At 40.9% G+C, this 19,510-nt stretch overlaps 1 protein-coding gene across 21 annotated transcripts in view; it reads right to left on the bottom strand.

Annotated features, from left to right (window-relative positions):
• Positions 1-10,914: 10,914 nt before the first annotated feature.
• The window catches only part of pax2a (paired box 2a), a 30,222-nt gene continuing 21,626 nt past the window's right edge, over positions 10,915-19,510 (bottom strand). For 8 of the 21 annotated variants that reach the window (XM_044214820.1, XM_044214815.1, XM_044214821.1 and 5 more), the window contains 4 exons: positions 16,572-16,787; positions 15,508-15,609; positions 13,948-14,034; positions 10,915-13,697 (listed from right to left, as the gene is read on the bottom strand). In XM_044214820.1, the coding sequence (XP_044070755.1) occupies positions 13,576-13,697; positions 13,948-14,034; positions 15,508-15,609; positions 16,572-16,787 (527 nt within the window). In that variant the 3' untranslated portion in view covers positions 10,915-13,575. Of the gene's footprint in view, positions 13,717-13,947; positions 14,035-15,507; positions 15,610-16,571; positions 16,788-19,510 lie in introns of all 21 variants that reach the window. The other 13 variants (XM_044214825.1, XM_044214824.1, XM_044214832.1 and 10 more) reach the window with 3 other exon arrangements.

Below are 19,510 nucleotides of genomic sequence, written 5' to 3'. Positions count from 1 at the left end.
GCTTGGTTACTCCCACGTCTACTGAAAAAAGAGGATGATGAACTCAGCTCGACATATAAGGGACTGAGATTTTATTTATATGTCTTTAATGTTTATGTTGTTATCAGTTGTTTGAGTCATCTAACAGAGACAAAACCATCCTGCAACACATATTGCCAAATGCAGCACTGTAACTGAAATACATGCAATGCTTTTTCTACTACAATCCTTTCTAATATATACAGAAGATCAAAGTAATACAAAGTAAGTATTGCTAATGTATACAGCATGAGCTCCATTTCTATGGAAAAAAAGCATTTCTGCAGCAATAAAATGTTTGAAGCCGGGTTCTGTACTGTATCTCTATATAATACATGCAGCGTCTATGCCTGGCCTTGGATTTGGGTAAAGGCTGTCACAAGCTCACATGAGTGCATGCATCACGGAGCAGGGGTACTCATCCAAACCCCACCCAAAAACCCACTCCCCCGGTGCGGGGAATTACTGGGCCTCTCCCAGCTCCTGGTAACCCCTTCATTATCCACACACCAATGGGTCCGGATCAGATTCAGCCTTTCTGCAGGGGGGAAAGAAATGGAAATTGGGAGGCAGGGGCTGCAGTCCATGCATCTGAACAATGCCTCAATGTTTAAGAAATGGCCTCATGGATGGGAAGTGATAGGGTTCAGTTGTGCTTGGTCTGGAGCAGGCTTCCTTCTTTTCATTTGGTCATTTGTGAGAATCTGCTTAAATGGTTCCTCTGGATCTGTGGTTATTTAAGTATCGCGTTCTTAATTAGCAGCATTGCTTGAGAGAAAAATATTTTTTAATATTTGATGCAATATTTTACGTTTTCCCACGAACTGTGTGGTCTATGCTCAGCCCTCTCTCTGTCTCCATCTCTTTGTCTCTCTATATTTCCTCTATTAATTTTTAAATTAACCTCCTAATGGACCTCATCTGTCCAGAGAGAGCCTATTAACTAAAGGCCTACTCTCATCCGGGGTCCCTGTCACAGAGGGCTGTAGACCCCACCCACATGAACCTGTCCCTTGCTGCCCATCTAACGAACAGCCTCACACATCAGGAAGCAAAAATCAAATGTAGAGAAAACCGAGTGGTAACAAAAGGATTTCATTGTATATAGTTAATTACCTACCGGCCCTTTCTGAACCAAAGAATTAGAGGGCTTTAATTGCTTTATCACCTGGGCCTTGTGAGCGCAGCAACTCAGCAATCAGCCTGATTTGTTTTAAATGAGCTGCCATGGGAAGGGATGGGGAAGCTTGATGCTCTGTATCTGTCCTCCAGCACCTACAAGCGAAGTGGTGGACTGAAGGGGTGTAGAGTGAAGCCGGGAGGTTCCTGAATGGTAAATGGAATGTCTGTAAATGAATGGAAATCAACAGTGCCAGTCTCTAAAGCTCCCTAACATTGTCTGCTGGACAAAACAGTCTTCAAGAAACAATACGTTTAAGGGGCTCTTTTTTGAACAGAGGTTTCAAAACCTCAACGATCTAACTCCCTCGGGATGTGGCGGTAGCTTTGGGAGTTGAACACCAGTGTTACTGAAGCAATTAGCATATTCCTGTATTAAAGGAGGGAAGCGTGACAGTGTTTTCCAGGATGTCAGTATGTATCATTAAAAGGCATATTTTAATTAGGGACATGTTAGTTCGTTACACTAAATGGATTAACATTGCTTGTCAAGGGTAGAGATATGTTTTACATTTAAGTCTACTGGGTAACAAGGTCTCAATTTAACAAGACATCTTAAGTTGAGATGGGTCTTGTTAGTGGGGATTCAGAAATGGCACTTAGACAGTTTAATATTTTGAAAATGTGTGAAGATGCCGTATCGCTGGGCTGCTGTTTGTGTGTAACTGAGTGTAAGAAGTCAATTATTATATTGCAATTGTCTGCAGGCTGTGATCTGTAAACAATACGCTCAAAGGGCAGACAGTTTGCTATCATTTGCAAACAGCTCAGATTGGTTTAGTTTTACATTATAATTTATAAAACAAACATATCTATCGCAAAGCTTCTTGGTCCCTTTCAAAGTTTATGATGAGAGATTTAAAAGCGAGGAGCTTGACAGTACACTTTCTGACGATGCAGCGAGTCTAGGTTCTGCATGACCGTTTGGATCAAAGAGTGGTTATCTCTCCTATTGAGCTGTTCTCACCTCTGTCTTCTCTCATTATGGGGTGGACAACAAGAATTTCCCTCCATTAATCAGAACCCAATTCAGTCAGCCATCACAGAACTCCTAACAAACCAAAATGCAAAAATAAGTGTGGAAATAAAAAAAAACAAAAAAACCAAGACAAGCATCTCCTGAATGTCATAGATGTCTGAGAATTGATTTCTTTCCTGCTAGTGGGAGAAAATGGGCAAGAAACTACTGCTTAGCCAGAGGTTCTACTAAATTAGATTCACTTTGTGTGTGCAGTCAGCAATCAGTCAGCAAAGTCAACTTGAACTGGTTGTGCAGTAAGCACATATTCATATAAATTGGCTTTTTCTGCTGTGAATGAAATAATCCCCTACCTGACCACAGTGGGTAGCTCTACATACATTTAGACAAGTTGTTTCCATCCATATATGAATAATGGCTTGTGTTAGAGAATGTATTTCCAGATTTTCCATAAAAACGCGTGTCAAAGGATTTTGAGACTATCAGGATAGTTATTGGGATGTGAACCCTGCAGCTGTGTTTTTACATTTCTTACACACCTGCTGTGCTAACAACACCCCTGCAAGGATTATATCCGAGAGAATTTGCAGCCTAGAGGCGTACAACCCCCCCCCCAAAAAGTGCCTGAATTCTTGATATGTGCTGTACACATTAATGAAGTTCCCACTAAAAGATGAGATTAATTCAGACTTGTATAAATGTAGACATGATGGCAGATACATTCTGGTGAATGCTGACAAAAACGGACCATTTTAAAATCAGATGAATAATAAAATATATGCATCCAGAACTCATTTTCCATGAGTAAAAGATTATCTTCACTAGAATATCATCACTCCCCTCTTCTGACTGTCACTTAGACCTGTCTAGGTATAATGTCCTGCCCTACTTTGCCAGTTCTTGATTAAAATGTTGACTTTTTGCTGGGTAATAACCTGATTAATGTAATTGAATGTAAAAGGGCGTAGCTCAGCAGCACTGCTGATCACTGGAGATGGATTAGGAGAGAAGGCTTTCAAATTGAATACAGTTCTACCTCCTCAGCTTGTTAATTGTGCCGTTTACCACTACCTGAGTCAGTGACCACTGCTATTTAGTCTCTCTAATGATGATGCACAGTCCGACCCAACCACAGATAATTAAAAAAGCCTCCCCAACACCCACCCCCCATCTCTCTGTCTTGAGTTTGGTGTTGCATTGACAAGCCACACTAAGGCTAGATATTGAGCTGTCCGCTTCGCAGAGTCTTGGCTGCAGGACCACGTAGCCTTCTAAATGCTATTGTATTTTGTGTTTTCCAGAAAGAAAGTTAGGTATAGATCCTTGGTGCTTGGTTGTGATTGACCGCAGAAAAGTCTGAGGTTTCATCATGTTCTTCCTGTCAAAATGGTTCTCCCCCTTTGTCTCACTCAAACTAAAGCAACCGCTTTGTGCTATTATTAATTCTAACATCAAAAAAAGAGGAATTTTCCTTTCGCTAAGCTTTAGTAATCAATGCCTTCCAGTTGGAAGTCTTTAAGAAATTGTGGTTTATTAAATCCCCTTAAAACAGTGTGAATATTTTCAAGCTGTTTGATTGCAGCTGAGGAAATCAGTCAGATTTTCCATCCATCATAGACACTTTAAGCTCAGTCACACTGCTACAGTCATAGCATGCCATGTTTGTAACCTATACATGAGAAAATTGTGAAGAAATTGTGTTCATGGAAAGTTGCAGAAAATGGTTAAAAGGCCCACATTATACTGGGTCAAACGTCTCTGTGTAGCTTTGTTTGACAGTACAGTGCAGAAGCTCACACACTTTGTAAACCTGACAATAAGTTGTATTGGAAGCATTACAAGCAGCACACTGGCTTCTAGTTGGTGAGAACAAGTACCATTTTTATTTGTGGCACTGTGCAAAGAAGTACTTAACCTCATTGTCAAGACCAGGCGGTGAGAGCAAGTACAAGCTCCTTTCATCTCTGTGCTGTGTTGGCTTTTTGGTCTATATTAACCCTTTCTCTCTGAAAGAACACAATGGTGAAGAAAATGGACAATGCTAAATGCTAGATGGTCCAACAGTATTTAATCTATCTAACTAGCATCATCATTTGTGTCTTTACTTTGATATGTTGTACTTCATTTTAGGGTTGGAACTAAAGATTATTGTCATTATTAATTAATCTACAGATTTTTTTGGCATTGAAATGATTAATTGTTTAGTCTATGAAATCACAAAAATAGTGAAAAAAATCCTGATCACCATTTCTTACAGTCCAAGATGACATCATCTTGTTGCTTTTTTAGTCCGACCAAAAGTTCAAAACCCAAAGATAAATACAGAAAACAGCAATTCCTCACATTCGAGAATCTAGAACCAGCAAATATTTGGCATTTTTGCTTGAAAAATTACTTTATTAGATTATTAAAATAGCTGCCGATTAATATTCTGTCAATCAACTAATCGTTTCAGCTCAGCTTCATTTTATCCTCAGTTGGAGTCCTATAATCCAATCATTTGAACACAAATTATTCATAACAATGATACAGATTTCCAGATTGGCAAATAACAATGAGATGTATCTATTAGTATAGTTATATATTACATCTATTTAGTTTTGGAAGTGGGGTTAAAGTTAGGATTAAAAGTTCACCCACTAACATAAAATAACCTGCACAGTGATAAATATAAAGAAAATTTTAGATTTTTTAAAAAGAATTTCTACCATATCATATTTAAAAACATCCATTGAAATGTACTCTGTTGAAGCAGCTCTAGAATGAGGAGCATTTTAAGAAGTCTGAGAAGTGGAAAAACAGTCTGTGAATTTACATTGCTTGCAGTCTTGAGCAAGTGCTGAAATAATTAGAGGAGAGAAATCTTTGGCTTGTGCAAACTTCCTTCCACCATTGCAGAACAAAATAATAAAGAGAATGTGTGTGAGACAAAGGCAAGAGACCCCCACAGTGCCTGGGTCTCTGCTTCCTGTCATGAGTATTCCTACGGGGTTTCACATGACAAAACGCAGAAAGTTGTTTTGTCCCCGTGCCTGTCACGATACACCCTCATAACCGCAGCTGTGTGTTTGTGTGCATATGTGTGCATATACGTGTGTGTGTTTGTGTCTGGCAATACTTTTCTTTTTTTGTGCTGGCATGTTGTCTCGCTGTCTTCCCTGTCAGCTCATAGCCTGGCACCTGCTCTCATGTTCCTAATTAGTCTCATTTAATTAATTATATTCTACAGCACATCTCCTCTCTGTTCATATGCAGTTTCTTTCTGTAGGATTCACTCCCGTCCTTCTACTCTTCTAATTTCTTACACTTTATATGCAGAGAATATAAGTCTTCCCATGTTGTCTATTGCAGTAGTATGGCAGTTTGTTAAGAGGCAGAGGAGGTTGTGTTAGAGCCACAATAGAAGTCAATAAGCTGTCCTCTGGCTGAATCTAAACATGACAGCCTTTTTGGACAAATGTAACACGTTAAATGGAAAAAATACTTCCTCTAGTTGACCATGTTATTACATTCTCAAAAGCTGAACTTTTTCCACTGTCCAAATTTGATGTGAAATTAACGTTTTTGCTCGCGAGCCACACTGACATCCAGCTGACTCACAGACAGAATCTCTTCAGTAAGCTGCAGGAAAACAAGTCAAGTTTCAAGCATGGTGAGTAAACAGAAATCAGGAAAGCACTTTACCTGTGACAGTTGGCCTAAGCACCTCTTTCTTCTCTGTTAGCTTTTCTGTTCCATTTGTCAGGTTCACTTGGCTTGTATGTCAGTGTTGTCTATTAGGTGTAATTTCACTGTGCTTAGCACTACAGTAAAGTACTGAATTGAGAGGAATGAGAAAGAGAGAAAGGAAAATAAATTAGTTTATTAGCCCCCAGAGTCATTTGGCCACAAGAAATGTAAGGAATATATATAGTTTTAATGATTGTCAGGTTATAAATACACTACAATATCTGACAATAAAACCACCAAACACGTATCCTAAAATTACCTTTATGTTGCATGAGGTGTGATAATTCCTTAAAGCCAAGTGACACTAAGAAGGGGGCATCCAAGGTACATGAGCCCATCAATGAACGATAGTGGAAACAGCATTGAATTTCACTTCCTGATGTCAGAGAAGAGGGGTTGCCAGTCGCAGGCAGCCTCCCAGCTGCCCCTCATCCCGTGTTTTCCACTAGAGGATTGTGGGCTAAAAGAAAAGATGCTGTTAATAATTTAGAGCCTTGATGAACACCACCCAACACCGCCACAAAAGACAAGATCAAACTTTTGGCAAAGCCAGCGCCGCAGCGGGCCGATAGTGTTTCCCTGTGTAGCTCACTGTATGTTGACCATATGGACATCATAATCACCCGTGGGATGAATCAGCAGATTCTTGATCTGGAGCCCAAAATCACACGACACCTTAATTAGCTGGTGTTGATATCGCCCTTCACAGCACTAATTTGTCACCGGCAACAAAACAGCTTCTGGCATGCAAAGTTCTGTTGAATTTTGTCGACACTGTTAAGGAAACAGAGATGGAGCATTTGAGGTGACAAATATTTGAGTTATGGGAGTAAAATCCCCCCTGACAGGTAGTTCCACTTGGCAAAGTATTTATTTTATCAACAAAGATTTCACATTGAGTCATGTTACATATCAACAGTCAATTATGAGGAAATAAGCATGAGTTTGTCTTGGTTATTTCCTGAATAATATATGCAGCCATCATTAAATAATTTGGGACTGTGTTTTCTCCCAATGACATGCAGTTCCCAATAAGGTGTAAATAATTGCTGCCCTCTTTGGGAGGCATAGCCACCATGAAGCAGTGAGTTGAAAAGGTCAGACGTGTTCTGCACGCCAGCTCTAAAGTGGTTTATTAGCATCCCAACGACATATTCAGGAGATCGTCTGAGACATAATTACCTGGATAAGATACAGATGAATACCGTATTTGGGGGAGAAGGCAAGGTTGGTTGGATATTGGCTTTGTCTCCATTAACCTGGAGCACGGTGTTAAAGGATCTGTTTGTGGAGAGAAAATGACAGGGAGTCGGGCTGACGGGGCTGGACTGAGACAGTTAAAGGCCCCTTGCTGCATAGGATAATTAATAAATAAAATACCAGGGGAGCCCCTGCCATGCCTTCGTCTATGACAGGGGCTGTCTCCAGTGCGCTAAAGCATTAAATGACCAATTTCTGTCAGACTAACTTCCACCACGCTCTCTCTCCCTCTCCCTTTCTTTTTCCCTCTCTCTTTTGCTTGCCCTCTCGTCTCCACCACACTCACCCCTCTCTCCCGTGTTCCCTCCCTCGCTTCCTCGTTTTCTGAAGTGGGGCTACTTTGCTCTCTTTGCACTGAGTTTTTCAGCGACTGATGGCTCTAGTTCATTTCTGCTGAATTAATTGGTCCCTGAATGAATTCTGTTGACAGGGCAATTCATCATGTGTTTGGCCTGACAGTGACTGGGTGTTGGGGAGGGGAGGGGGTGGAGGCATCGGGGAGTGTGTGTGTGTGTGTGTGTGTGTTTGGCATGGGGGGGGGGAGTCAGAGGTGGTGGGGGTTGGTGATTGTGGCTTCCTACTTTTCTTTCTCCCCTCTTTGCCTCGTCTCTTCTTCTGCCCTCTTTGCCTCAGTCCTACTGGAGCTGCAGAAGGCTGGATGCTCTTGTTGCACTTTCTTACCAAAACAGTTGGGACTCAAACAAATCAACCCCCCTCAGTCTGGGCTTCTGTCAGACAGAGGACCCTCTCTCAACTTGAAGGAGGCACGCAGGTCAGTGCTACCCCATTTTACACATTTTGGCCTTTTGTTACACCCCTTCACATTTCCTCCCCAACCTCGAATCCCTCCCCACCACTTGATGTGCACACACGCACACAGGAACACCATCCCTTGTCCCACAGCTCCTTTTGGAGAGTGACATAATCAGGTAGCAAGGCATATTTAGTGCTTAATTACACAATGTGTCACACAATGGCCATTCAAAACGATAATTTAGCTCCTGAAGGGAAATCACTCTGCACTGCTGACTGATCCAACTGGGATGGGAATGGTATAATAGCATATAGTTGGCAGATGAGGCTTGGGTTGTGAAATCCTGCAATTGCATTTCTCCAGACAGCTCTCCGACTGCTCATTATTCTAATTGTGAACTATGCTAGAGTACAGGATGCACACAGAGCCCGAGCATCCTTTGAGTTTGAACATGGAGGAAACCTCTTTAGGCTGCGTTGAGTCAATCAATGCTCACTCATTACAAACATCACAAAGTCATGTTCTTGTCGCCTGGATGGTCTCACCCGCCGACAGTGAAAATAACCTCATAATCATTGTTCTGTCAGGATCAGGATCATCAGAGACCAGGCTTGAACTCTCTGACTCCCCTGCCACAATGAAATAATCTTAGTATGAGATGAGAATTTATTTTCATAAGGACATTTTCACAAACCTTTTTATCCTTGGACCAGGATAATAAACATGCTGTTGCTTCTTCAGGGAAATTTCAAGACTTTTGTGTCTATTTAAGACAACATATTCACTTTCAAGATATAAACAACATAAGAAATAACTCTGTTCAACCAGCAGCACATAAAGTAGCTTCACATTATACTTCAGGACCGCTGTAGTGCTGCCTCTTCTCAACCCAATTGGGATTAACAGAGTTAACGAAGGCGGCGTTGTGAACAATACTGCACCCGTGCAGCCACTAATTAAAGCCGCTTCTAATGAGGGCTTGTTGATTGACACAGCAGGGTTGGCCTCTCCCCTCGCCTGCATCAACTATGACAGCCACATGATGAGGCTGATGACAGGCTTCCATGCAGGCAGATGACAGGACGTCACTGCTAGACCACCGCCGCTCCTCATCTTTGAATAATACCGCGCTCGTGTCACATCTCGAGATTCATCCAGTCTTGCTCTCTGGTCATATCATGGATGTTTACACAAAGAGAAATTATATACATTATCAGACATATATATTGAATTGTAGGTGTTTACACTGTACTTTGTCAGTGTTTATGCTGTTCAAAGGAAACATCCTGTCGAAAACTTGTGGAAAAACTACTTGAGACCTTTACTTAAGCAAAAGTATCAATACAACTATATAAAAATACTTCAATGCAAGTAAAAGTTCTGCATTGAAAAGTCAAGTTAAGTAAAAGTACATAAGTATTATCAGCAAAATGTACTTTAAGTATCAAAAGAAAAAGTACTCTTGGCCCTTGAGGATGATAAATTATCGTATGTTACCTTATTGGATTGTTAATATTAATGCATCAATGCAAGAAGCCTTTTATAGTTGTAGCTGGTCCAGGTGTAGCCAGTTTTAACTACTTTATATACTGTTTGGTAGTTTAGTCCAGTGGCTCCCAGTCTAAAGGGTCTCAAGATAAAGCACAAGTACCTTAAAAATGTACTTAAGTACAAATGTATTTAGTTACTTTTCACCACTGATGTCAACAATCAGTCTTATTTAAGATGCTTAAGTAGTCAAGATTATAAAAAAGTGCAATAAAAACAATATATATGTATAAAATTTAATGCATTATGTTGATGTGATGTCTGAATATAACTTTACATATTACACATCTTTACAAGGGATTGCTTCAGACTGTGTCCATTCATCAGCTCTTTAAAATGGGCTTATTTCACTGTATATATTATCAGTGACAGACATGAATCAAGCCAAAGAGGCCTAGCTGTAGGGCATCACCAAGCCAAGTTGACAATGAGGATGAAGTGTTTGAGTAAATCTTGTGCGAGGCCCATTGGCCCCCGTGGCAGGGCCTCTCTGTGCGGGTTTGAGAAGCCCTGAGGATGACAGGTGCTTTTCGTAATGCCTAACTGATGAGAGCCAATCAGTGCACCCCATTCTGCTGGTGTGTGTCTCGTCTCCTGTTGTTGTCATCTGGCCCGCTAAAGTAAAGATGAGCTTGACTGGCAGATGCATCCGGGTTCACAGTTTATTGGTTTCTACGAGAGAGCCAGATATGCCAATTTAGACAGGGTAGTGACAAAAAAGTTCCCATCTAAATGGAATAATTTTACCACTGGGAATCCTCAGCTGGGAGAGGAAGGAGCATTAGTGTGTATGTGTGTTTTTTTATCTTTTAACAAGGCCTGAATGACAAACACATAGGACAGTTAGGGGGTTGACAGAAACAGCAGCTTTTGATGCTTCACAGGGGATCCATGAAATAAACAATAGGCAGAGGAAGCAGGGAAACTGAATTACAACTGGCTGGGCTTGTGTGTTTCAGACTAGAGAGTGTAGAGAGGAGGAGCAGCAGCAGTGTGGTATAGCAGGATGCATCATTAAATATACTGGAGTCAGAAGCTGGGGCAATGCTCTCCTACCTTCCCAACTGTCCTGCTTCTTTGTTTCACCCTCTTCTCTCTCCTTTTTTTTGGTCTTTTTTCTTCTCCATCTGTCTTCCACACACACAAACACACATGCATTAACATAATGCAGTTGTTCTTTTTATTGTAGACTTGGGCTACTTTTAACTGGAATCATGATATATATGATTTCTACAGACATCCACACACTGATACACACAAACAATGTGCTCTGCAGCTATCATGTATTTCATATTTGAGAGCTGTAAACCGTATGAGTGCCTTTGTAGTCCTGACTGTTCATAAAACCAAATATCAATACACCAGCAGCAAGAACGCTCCCCGGGAACCTTGAACTCTGAATCATTTTCTTATGGGGTTAATAATGAGGGGACACCAAGTCAACGACTGACATATAAAAGAATTTATTTCTCATGTGCACAAAAAGAATTGGAACAGAACTGAAACAGAACAATGATTGAGGCCACAAGGCTTTCCATATAGATTTTCATCAGAAATCCTTTTTATGTCCATGACACATCTCCTGTATCATCTTTACAACAGCAGACCCATTCCTTCAGAGGTGCTCTGCTTCCTAAAGCAAAGACTTGAACGCCTGAATGACGGTGGCTTGCATTTCATGCCAGTGTTTCATTTTCAGATATGACGAGTTACATGTAGACAGAAATAGGCAAATCCCAAGTGCAATATGTAGAGGATAGCTTCTCCTGAAGAGCAGGACCGCAGTCTGTTTCTCTGTTATCCAGTGCCCTCAGCAATGACAGTTAACCCTGGTACCAGATGACGTATTTGCTTGTGTAGAATTAATTAAGTAGTAAACTTCATCTTGGATGCCTTATGCTAAAGATTTGTACTGGGTTGAGAGAGTGGAGGGAGGGAGGAGAGATGGGTGACTGGGAATAAGTGTTTTTCTATACATGGAGGTACAGATGACTGTAATTTGGATTAACATAATAATCACAACATCTACTAACAGCAAACAGGACAATATCTTTGATTGTTGCCAAGGACTTCAGTTTGATCACATCTTCATTTGTGGAGCAAAAGCGAAACTAGAGAAACCATTTCACACTGGAGGTCTTTTGCACGTCGTAATTTTTATGCTGTTCTCCATGGGAATTACTTATTCTGAGCCCAACAACAAAAGATGATACAGAAAGCCATTTAACTCATTGCATAGTGACATAAAACATCATCATGACATTATCATGAAAACAAAATAAAATGACAAAGACAACCTATGTGATGTTAGCATCTGAAACCTGCTACTACAGTATATGTAGCCACAGGTTATACAGTAGTTGTGCCTTTCCTCAGAGCACAACATTACATTAAGACACAAATGTAATGCATGTTTTTTTCGGTCTGTATATCTACAAAGGGAGCGAGTACATTAGTATGATACTGCAATGGTGTGTGTGATATTATTTACAGAGAAGAATTGTCTTCACATTATTCACAAATCATTCTACAAAGCAGCATTTTGTTGCAACCGATGGAATATTGAGTCACTGAATTTCACCTTTTTCATTACAGTCATATGCAATAAGTTGTTTGCCTGCTGAAAAGTCACAACATACATGTTCAGTGTTGACTAGTTATTTTGAAGATAATACTGCTTTATTTATGCATACATATACTGTAAATAAAATATTAAATATCAAACTAAGTCTTTGGCAAATGTAGTTAAAAGTACATTCACAAAATATTTTCCAAAAAGCAAACTGAATCAGTATTTCCTTTCAGTCCCTATGGAGAGTAGAGCGTACATCAAGGAGGGTGGTGAATATGTGTTTGTAAAGGCAATTAATTTCATTGAACAGACATGAATTTATGTTGAAAAACAGGTTTGTAAGGCAATTGCTGAAGCTAATTTACAGTTGGTTCGCTCAACTGCGTACAGCTTTCTAAACTGTGTAGGCATCTAGTGGTATGACTAAGTAGCTGAATGAAGTATAACCCAGGAGAATTGAATTTGTTCATGTAGCCACAGGGCTATGGCTTCCAAAGTTGAAAGCATCACTTTTACTCAATGTTGTTCACACAAACCCAAATGTTTGCCTCTGTCTGCTTTGTGTTTTTACACCTACATTATGCAACATAAATAGTTTCAACTTATGTTTAAAATTGGTAGGTTAATTAAACTTAATCTTAAATGAATGTACCAAATAAATTAAATAAGTTGAGGTTATAGTGCAAAAAAGAGCAAAGCACGATCATGCATGGACATGGACATGACTGGAAAATGAGGGAAATGTGACAACTACTCTGAAGAAATCTTTGATAGCTTTTTTTACATTAAAAAATAAAGACAGAAAAAAATCATTAAGGTATTTAAAAGTCTGGCGAGACTATTTTGTGGCCACCATGTTTTTTAATACTTTGCAAAATGATTTACATTTTTACATCTGATTGTTTGCCACAGGGAGTGTGATGTTGCCATTGGTCTATATAGGGTCAGTAAACGTTGTAGGACATGCTGTGTTTATCTGATAATGTAGGTGGGACTGGAGAAATGGGAGCAGAAGACGTAGTCAAAGCACCAGAGTAAAGCCCGCCCTACAGTGTGGAGCCCCATCAAGTGTCAAAGGGGCCCCACAACACTGGTTCAAGTCGCTGCACCATCAAGCTATGGGACCATTGTCATCTCCCCTGGACTTCTCTCTTTAGAGCAGAAAAATACTGCAGTTCATCACATAAAAGGAATGTGAGGATCCATGAATAAAATAACAACAACAGCAACAAAGAAACAAAAATAAAAACCCACAACATTTTTTTCCACATGGTATTCTTCACACTGTTTTTCTTCAATTTATATTTTATAATATATATATTTATATAATCTCTTAAAGTCATTCTGGAAATGTTCAGGCCTGCGAGAGATTGAGGGCATGATGTGTGAGTTCTTAACGCCCGCGGGCCCTTTGTGACCCAAAAGTGTGTAATGCTGAAGCTTGGCTAGATGCACCGGCATCCTTCCTCCACATCACGTAACATCACGGGGTTTCCTTTAGGATTCCACCTCGCTTCCCTTTGACCTCAGTGTTTCTCAGACAGGGACAATATGGAGGCCAAAGCCCTGGTCCTGCAGTTTGAGCTGGTCTCCATGGTAACTAGTGGCGGTCGTAGGCAGTGGCAGCAGTGGGAGGTGCGGAGCCACGGGATGCGGCACTATAATAATAAGGGGAACCTGAAAGTTAACAGAAGAGCGAGCCGTTGGAAACCACGAGGTCAAACATCATGTAAGACACGTGTGTAAAACTCCAAGGACAGAGAACACATGGAGCCTGGAGATTTTTATTATTGGTTTTGAATATGATTTTAATTTTACATGTCTAGACGAGATAAAAGTTCATTAATGTAACAGTATGTACAGTATGTTTGACAGTGTTTGAGAAAGATATAAGAAGAAGTTGCTTACTTAGTAATGCTGGATTGCTGAACCGCCATGCTTCGTTGTAAGTGGTGTATTGTGGATGAGAGTAAGGGTTTCCAGAAAAGTCCCCTCCTAGAGAACAAATCAATAACAACAAACATTAGCAAAGAGCTAACAAACGGAAATGACTGACAGCTTTCGTAAAATATTAAGCTGTAAAAAATGCCTTTTCACCGAGTTACATTGCAGTTACATTACAATCTTCTCACACAACAACGTGTCTGTGGCATTTTTTTCCTGGCTGTTTGTATAGCTTGTCTCCACAGTCCCTTCAGGTAAATTGATTGTTTTATTAATCCTCTGTTAGTCTTTAGGATTTCCTCTATTCTTTCCTTAAGTGAGAATTTCAGTGCTTTTTTCCCCTGCTTTTAAGCGATGATGCTTCGCTTCAAAACTCCCTAATAGGTTCTGTGAGACTCTCATTCGTTCTTTATCCTCCCTGTGCAGGTTGTGGTGGAAAGGACGGGAGGCTGAGGGGATGTCAGAGAGCGATGCTGTGGGTCCAGAGGTTTCTTTCTTTTACGAGACTATAAAGGCTGGGTTTTATATGAAGCTGCTGAAGAATGGCCTTTGCTTTAACAGTGTTTGGGGCCAGTCACTAAATCTTAGTCACTCACCACCAGATGAAAAAAAAAACTACAACCTCTGGATTAAGAAAGTAGCTTGGCTTGTGTGCTTGTATGTGTGTTTGTAATCCAATAAAGCATGTCATTTTCTTAATTTGAGTTATCAGCTTTTACCTCCATGCATATCTTAAAATGTTACCCTCATGCACATTGAGCTCACTTGTAAATACTGCACGCCTGCTTTGATTATTGGTCAGTGTGAAAGGTACATGTCTTCGAGCGATAAAGGGAATTGTGTTTTCAGTTGTTTGGAGTAGAGATCTACACACACTGGGAGCTATAGCATCCTCACTGCTGGTCGTGTAACTCGAGCTCATCCCTGAGAGAGATAGTGATTTAAATATTTACAGGCCCTCCACGCCTCTGTGTTTTGACCCTTAACTGTTTGCTGTGAACCTGAACTGCAGGTTAAGTAGAGGGGAAAGAGATACGCTCTGCAGCCCTGGGTGTCCGGGGAGGCGAGGAGAAGCGCAAAAGCAGTGTTTATCGACAGGGCTGGTGAGAGTGTGCTGTGTGGACACGGCGAGGGTAATGAGCGCTGGGAGCTGGAGTGTAACTGAGAGGAACTGTCCTATCTCACGGCCACTGATTGTGGTGATCACCTATCGAGTTCTTCTAATGTCCTCGTCCGCAGAAGTTAACCACACGCTAACCGCAGTCTAACAAAGCTATAACAAGCTTGCTTCAATCCTTTGGGTCAAGAGAAATGCTTTAAGATTTCTTCAGTCTCTCAGTAGTGAATGTGTTTTTGTATGTGTTACATGTATACTGTTAAAGACATCACAGAAAAGCATTACCACTTGTTAAGCTGAAAAGTGACCTCAAGTTCTTTAAACAAGATCAACTGAAGGGTACTATCTAGTGAAAATAAAATCTTTTGAGTATAAAATTAATGGTGTAGTGGAGAAGTGTCACCTACCAGGAACCATTCCAGCAAGTGTGGAGGTGGGGTAGCTGCCTTGTCCTGTGGGGGGGACATGAGGTGGGTAGCCAGGTAAGGTGGTACTGGCCATGTCTCGACCTGCAGGCACACAGGTGGAAAATTCTAACAATGATGCTTGAACAAAGAAAAGTTGAATAACTTTCCATTTACATTAATTAACCACGTTTCCTTATTGTGCTGATAAAAACGTAATATGGACAGCATCACATTTCCTTCAAAACGTATTTTCTGTTGCAAATTAGTAGTAAAGAAACATAATTTCTAGGACACAGGTTTGATCATTTAGTGGGGTACAACTACACATTGTCATCAGTATGATCAAATATAGGCCTTTTTGTTCAACTTCATGCAGTGTATGTTAATCATTATCATCATACTAACAGTGTCATTGTATTTTTGTAATTTTCCATTCTTTTTTATAGGGAAAAGGATTTCTCCTCTATACCCTAAATGCTGCAATTATGATATTTCATAAACAAGGAACACACCAAAATCACCAAAGTGAAGTGATGCATATAGAGAGAATAACAAGCAATGCCACTGTCTGTCACATCATGCATCACACCATTTAATTTCTATAACTGCAGTGACATTAATATAACAACAACAACATCCTAAGCAGCTTTAAAACTGACAGGAGCATCAGGCTACTGAGAACTCTCTCTGCTCTTTGCTCCACATTCAGTCCTGTGGTCTCCTCTGGCCCCTCAGACCTTGGGCCTATCATGAGGCTGGAAGGACCTGGAGGCCTATTGTTAACCCAAGAGATGGGCAAGGGGTCAGAGCTGCATAAAAGCAGGGTGGAAAGGGGGAGAGAGCAGTCACTGTTAATGAGGGGCAAACAGTCAGTCCTGTATACAATACAGTAGGGCCACAAAGCATGATGGGACTGATGGCTTTGCTGCGTGAGAGGCGGATGCTTTAATTTGGTGTATATTTGTGAATTACTAAATTATTAAAAATGAACACAGAGCTAAATCAACTGAAAAGAAATATTGGATTTTGATCTGGTTACGGGGGCCTTATGGGTAAAGTTGTACCTGCTATAAAGGGCTGGCTGGCATACTGGCTGTAGCAATGGCCGTGGGCATGGGCAGAGTAGCTGGGAGTAGAGGCATCTACAGAGAGGCTGGACTGGTGGGGCAAGATGTCAGCTAGAGCAGAGTCCCCAAAAGAGGAGGGGGTGAAGGGGGCAAAGGATGCCTCATGGGGCTCCCGCTTTACACACATGGAAGGTGGATATGAAGAGTGAGAGTCTGCCAGGTGGAAAAAAAGAAAAAGAAAAAACCTGGATATAATGTAGACATGCAACTCCACACATACTGTACATTCACTTCAGTCACTCAGATGGTGGGATGGATGTATAGCTTTCTCAATGTCGAACACTGCCACAGGGCAATAAATCAAACAAAGACAGGACTCCAAATCCTTAGCAGATCTGTGGTATGAATTACAGGGAGCCTAAAGGATGAGGAACCCTACAAGAAGAGCAATTGCTACTATATATTAACTTCCTGTCTTTTACCAACTCAAGACCAGACATTTCATATGAATTCTGAATAGATAAGCAGTCTTTAGCAGTTGATTTGTTCATTTACATAGCTTGTAATAATAATCTCATATGCACCCAGCAGTAATTCATTCAACTAAGTGGAAACATACACCAGTGAAATGTTGCAACAACACATCGCGCCTGATCAATCAACCTCAAATGCGTAAAAAATTTCCCAAAGGTTTTGGGAAAACAAACAGCATAATCTCATGGCTGCTTTCATCGCAACAAAATCACTCCCACAAACAACCAAACAATCAGCTTGCAGACAGTTCAAAACTCTACACTTTGATCTAATTTGGCTGATGAGTCTTGGCATCTTTCATTTCACCGGCTCTGCCTCTTGAACCTATGCAATCAATGTGAGCTCTGTCTCCGGCCTCTCCAAGTCTGCCGCAGAGCCTGTTCTGTTCGCTGGGGCCTGTAGGGAGAGATGGCTCTTTCCCGACACCATGATAGCCTCATTAGTTGCTTCCCCCATCATTGTTATTTTACAACAGGACTGTGTGTTGCGATTCCTCATTAAGATAAGGGTCGTTCCATAGAAGGGGGATGTTACCCTGTCAGCCCTATGATCCTAATGCCAGTGAAACATGCATTGTAACTGTCTGTTTTCCCATAGAAATCTATAGCAGGTTCCCCAAATCTCTTTGTCTTTGTGACAGCTGTAAATGTGGATGATTTAGACAGCGGTACTGCAATTACACAGAATACTTTCATTTTATTGAGACAAATTCCATTGTCATAGAGGGAACAACACAATTTTTAACAATGTAAGTTTTTAACTGATGATCAAATCATTAAAAAGAATGGTTGACATGAATCTCTGGCAAGAACAGAAATATTCTAATGAGTGGGCTTTGCATTTAAATGGATGTTGGAGTTTGTCACATACGTATGTCACAAATCTATTGCAAACAGGGTCCAAATATAGGACTAAATGCAAATGGCTAGCGCTCAGTTCTGTTCTTCAGTTGATTATAGCTAACATGCATTCGGTTAAAGTTTTTAAAGTTAAAACAGCTTTCAAAAGTCCATTTACCCTGAGGTTGAGTTGGGTGCATAACAACCCTCTACCACCCCCAGAAAACATGCATTCATTCATACAAGACAATACAGCAGATAATGTTAGGGGTTAGCTTCTGTCAGAAAAACCATATAAGCACAGCCTAAACCACAAAAAAACAACATATGGTAGAAAAGACATACTCGACAAGTGTTGGCCTTAACAAAACATAATCCAATCACTGCGTGTCATAATTTAGAAAAGTGGATTGTGTGTATTTTTTTGTTCTAAGGAGCACTTAGTTTGTTATCAGAGTTACACTGCGTGGCCCACTTAACCTTTGGGACATTGATCTGAGCTTTAGGATAAGACTGAGGGTGCCAAACATGAAGCCCAGGCCAAGTCAGTTTATATTGTATCTAAGATTTCCTGCATACTACTGTAGGCTTCTGTTTTCTCAGCGCCTGAGCAACCGTTGTCAAACAGACAGGGGTTACGACGCAACAACAACAGATACAAACGCTGCGTTCAAGATCACTGAACTCTGAAACTAATCAGACATGGTGTTGCTTATTGTCCTGGAGACGAGGCAGAGCCTTGGTAAAGGGAGTCTGTCAAATCACAGGCCCTGATGATGGAGATGGAAGATAAACTTAGGGTCCTTGGGGACTCTTCTTCCCAGCAAGCACATCTCTGAGAGAGTGGAGACGCTATAGAGTTCTCCAACATCTGTCTCTGCCCCACCACTGATACCACGTCTATAGACCCCATCAACCATAGAAATGAACTATTAAGAACCTACAACAGTCCTCGGAGTGATGTGTCCAGACATAGCTGCAACATCCTTCTCTTACACCGAGGAACTTTGGTGCGCAAACCATTTGCTGGCAGAACTCAAAGGCTTCAAAACTTCAAAGGCTGACATTCAATCCACAGAGAACTTTTTCATTCCTACAGTATGTTCTAGATCACAGCAAAAAAAAATGTTTGCTTCAAGTAGAGTCAGTTAAACCTCTGCCTTCATTTTCCTGCATTGCAGAGGTGGTCATTTATAACCACTTACACTACAAAGGAACAAAAGAATGATCTTCAAAGGCTGCATCCAATTGTGAGTGAGTAAAGAATATTTGCAGGGCCAAATAGCTTGAATTCCCCATCCACAGGTTTTAAAGTAATTCATTATCAAATGTGTGCTCAAAGGTTAGTGTGCTATTGTGGGGGGTGATATAAACATTAATTTCCGAGCTCTGGGCTGCGGGCGTTAACTGAGCCGAGACAAGCCGTTTGTCACCAGGCCACACACCAGGCACCGCAGGTGAGGTGGCTGCTTGTTGTTTGCCACCAAGCAGAGAATAGCTGGTACTGCCAAGTCAAAAACTGGGCTCAGAGTGTGGTGTACATTTCAGCTGAAATTAATCTGA

This window comes from Siniperca chuatsi, linkage group LG11, assembly GCF_020085105.1.
Source record: "Siniperca chuatsi isolate FFG_IHB_CAS linkage group LG11, ASM2008510v1, whole genome shotgun sequence".
Taxonomy (NCBI): Eukaryota; Metazoa; Chordata; class Actinopteri; order Centrarchiformes; family Sinipercidae; genus Siniperca; species Siniperca chuatsi.
Note: the sequence above shows the minus strand (reverse complement) of the source record. Positions and strands in the feature narration are given on the sequence as shown.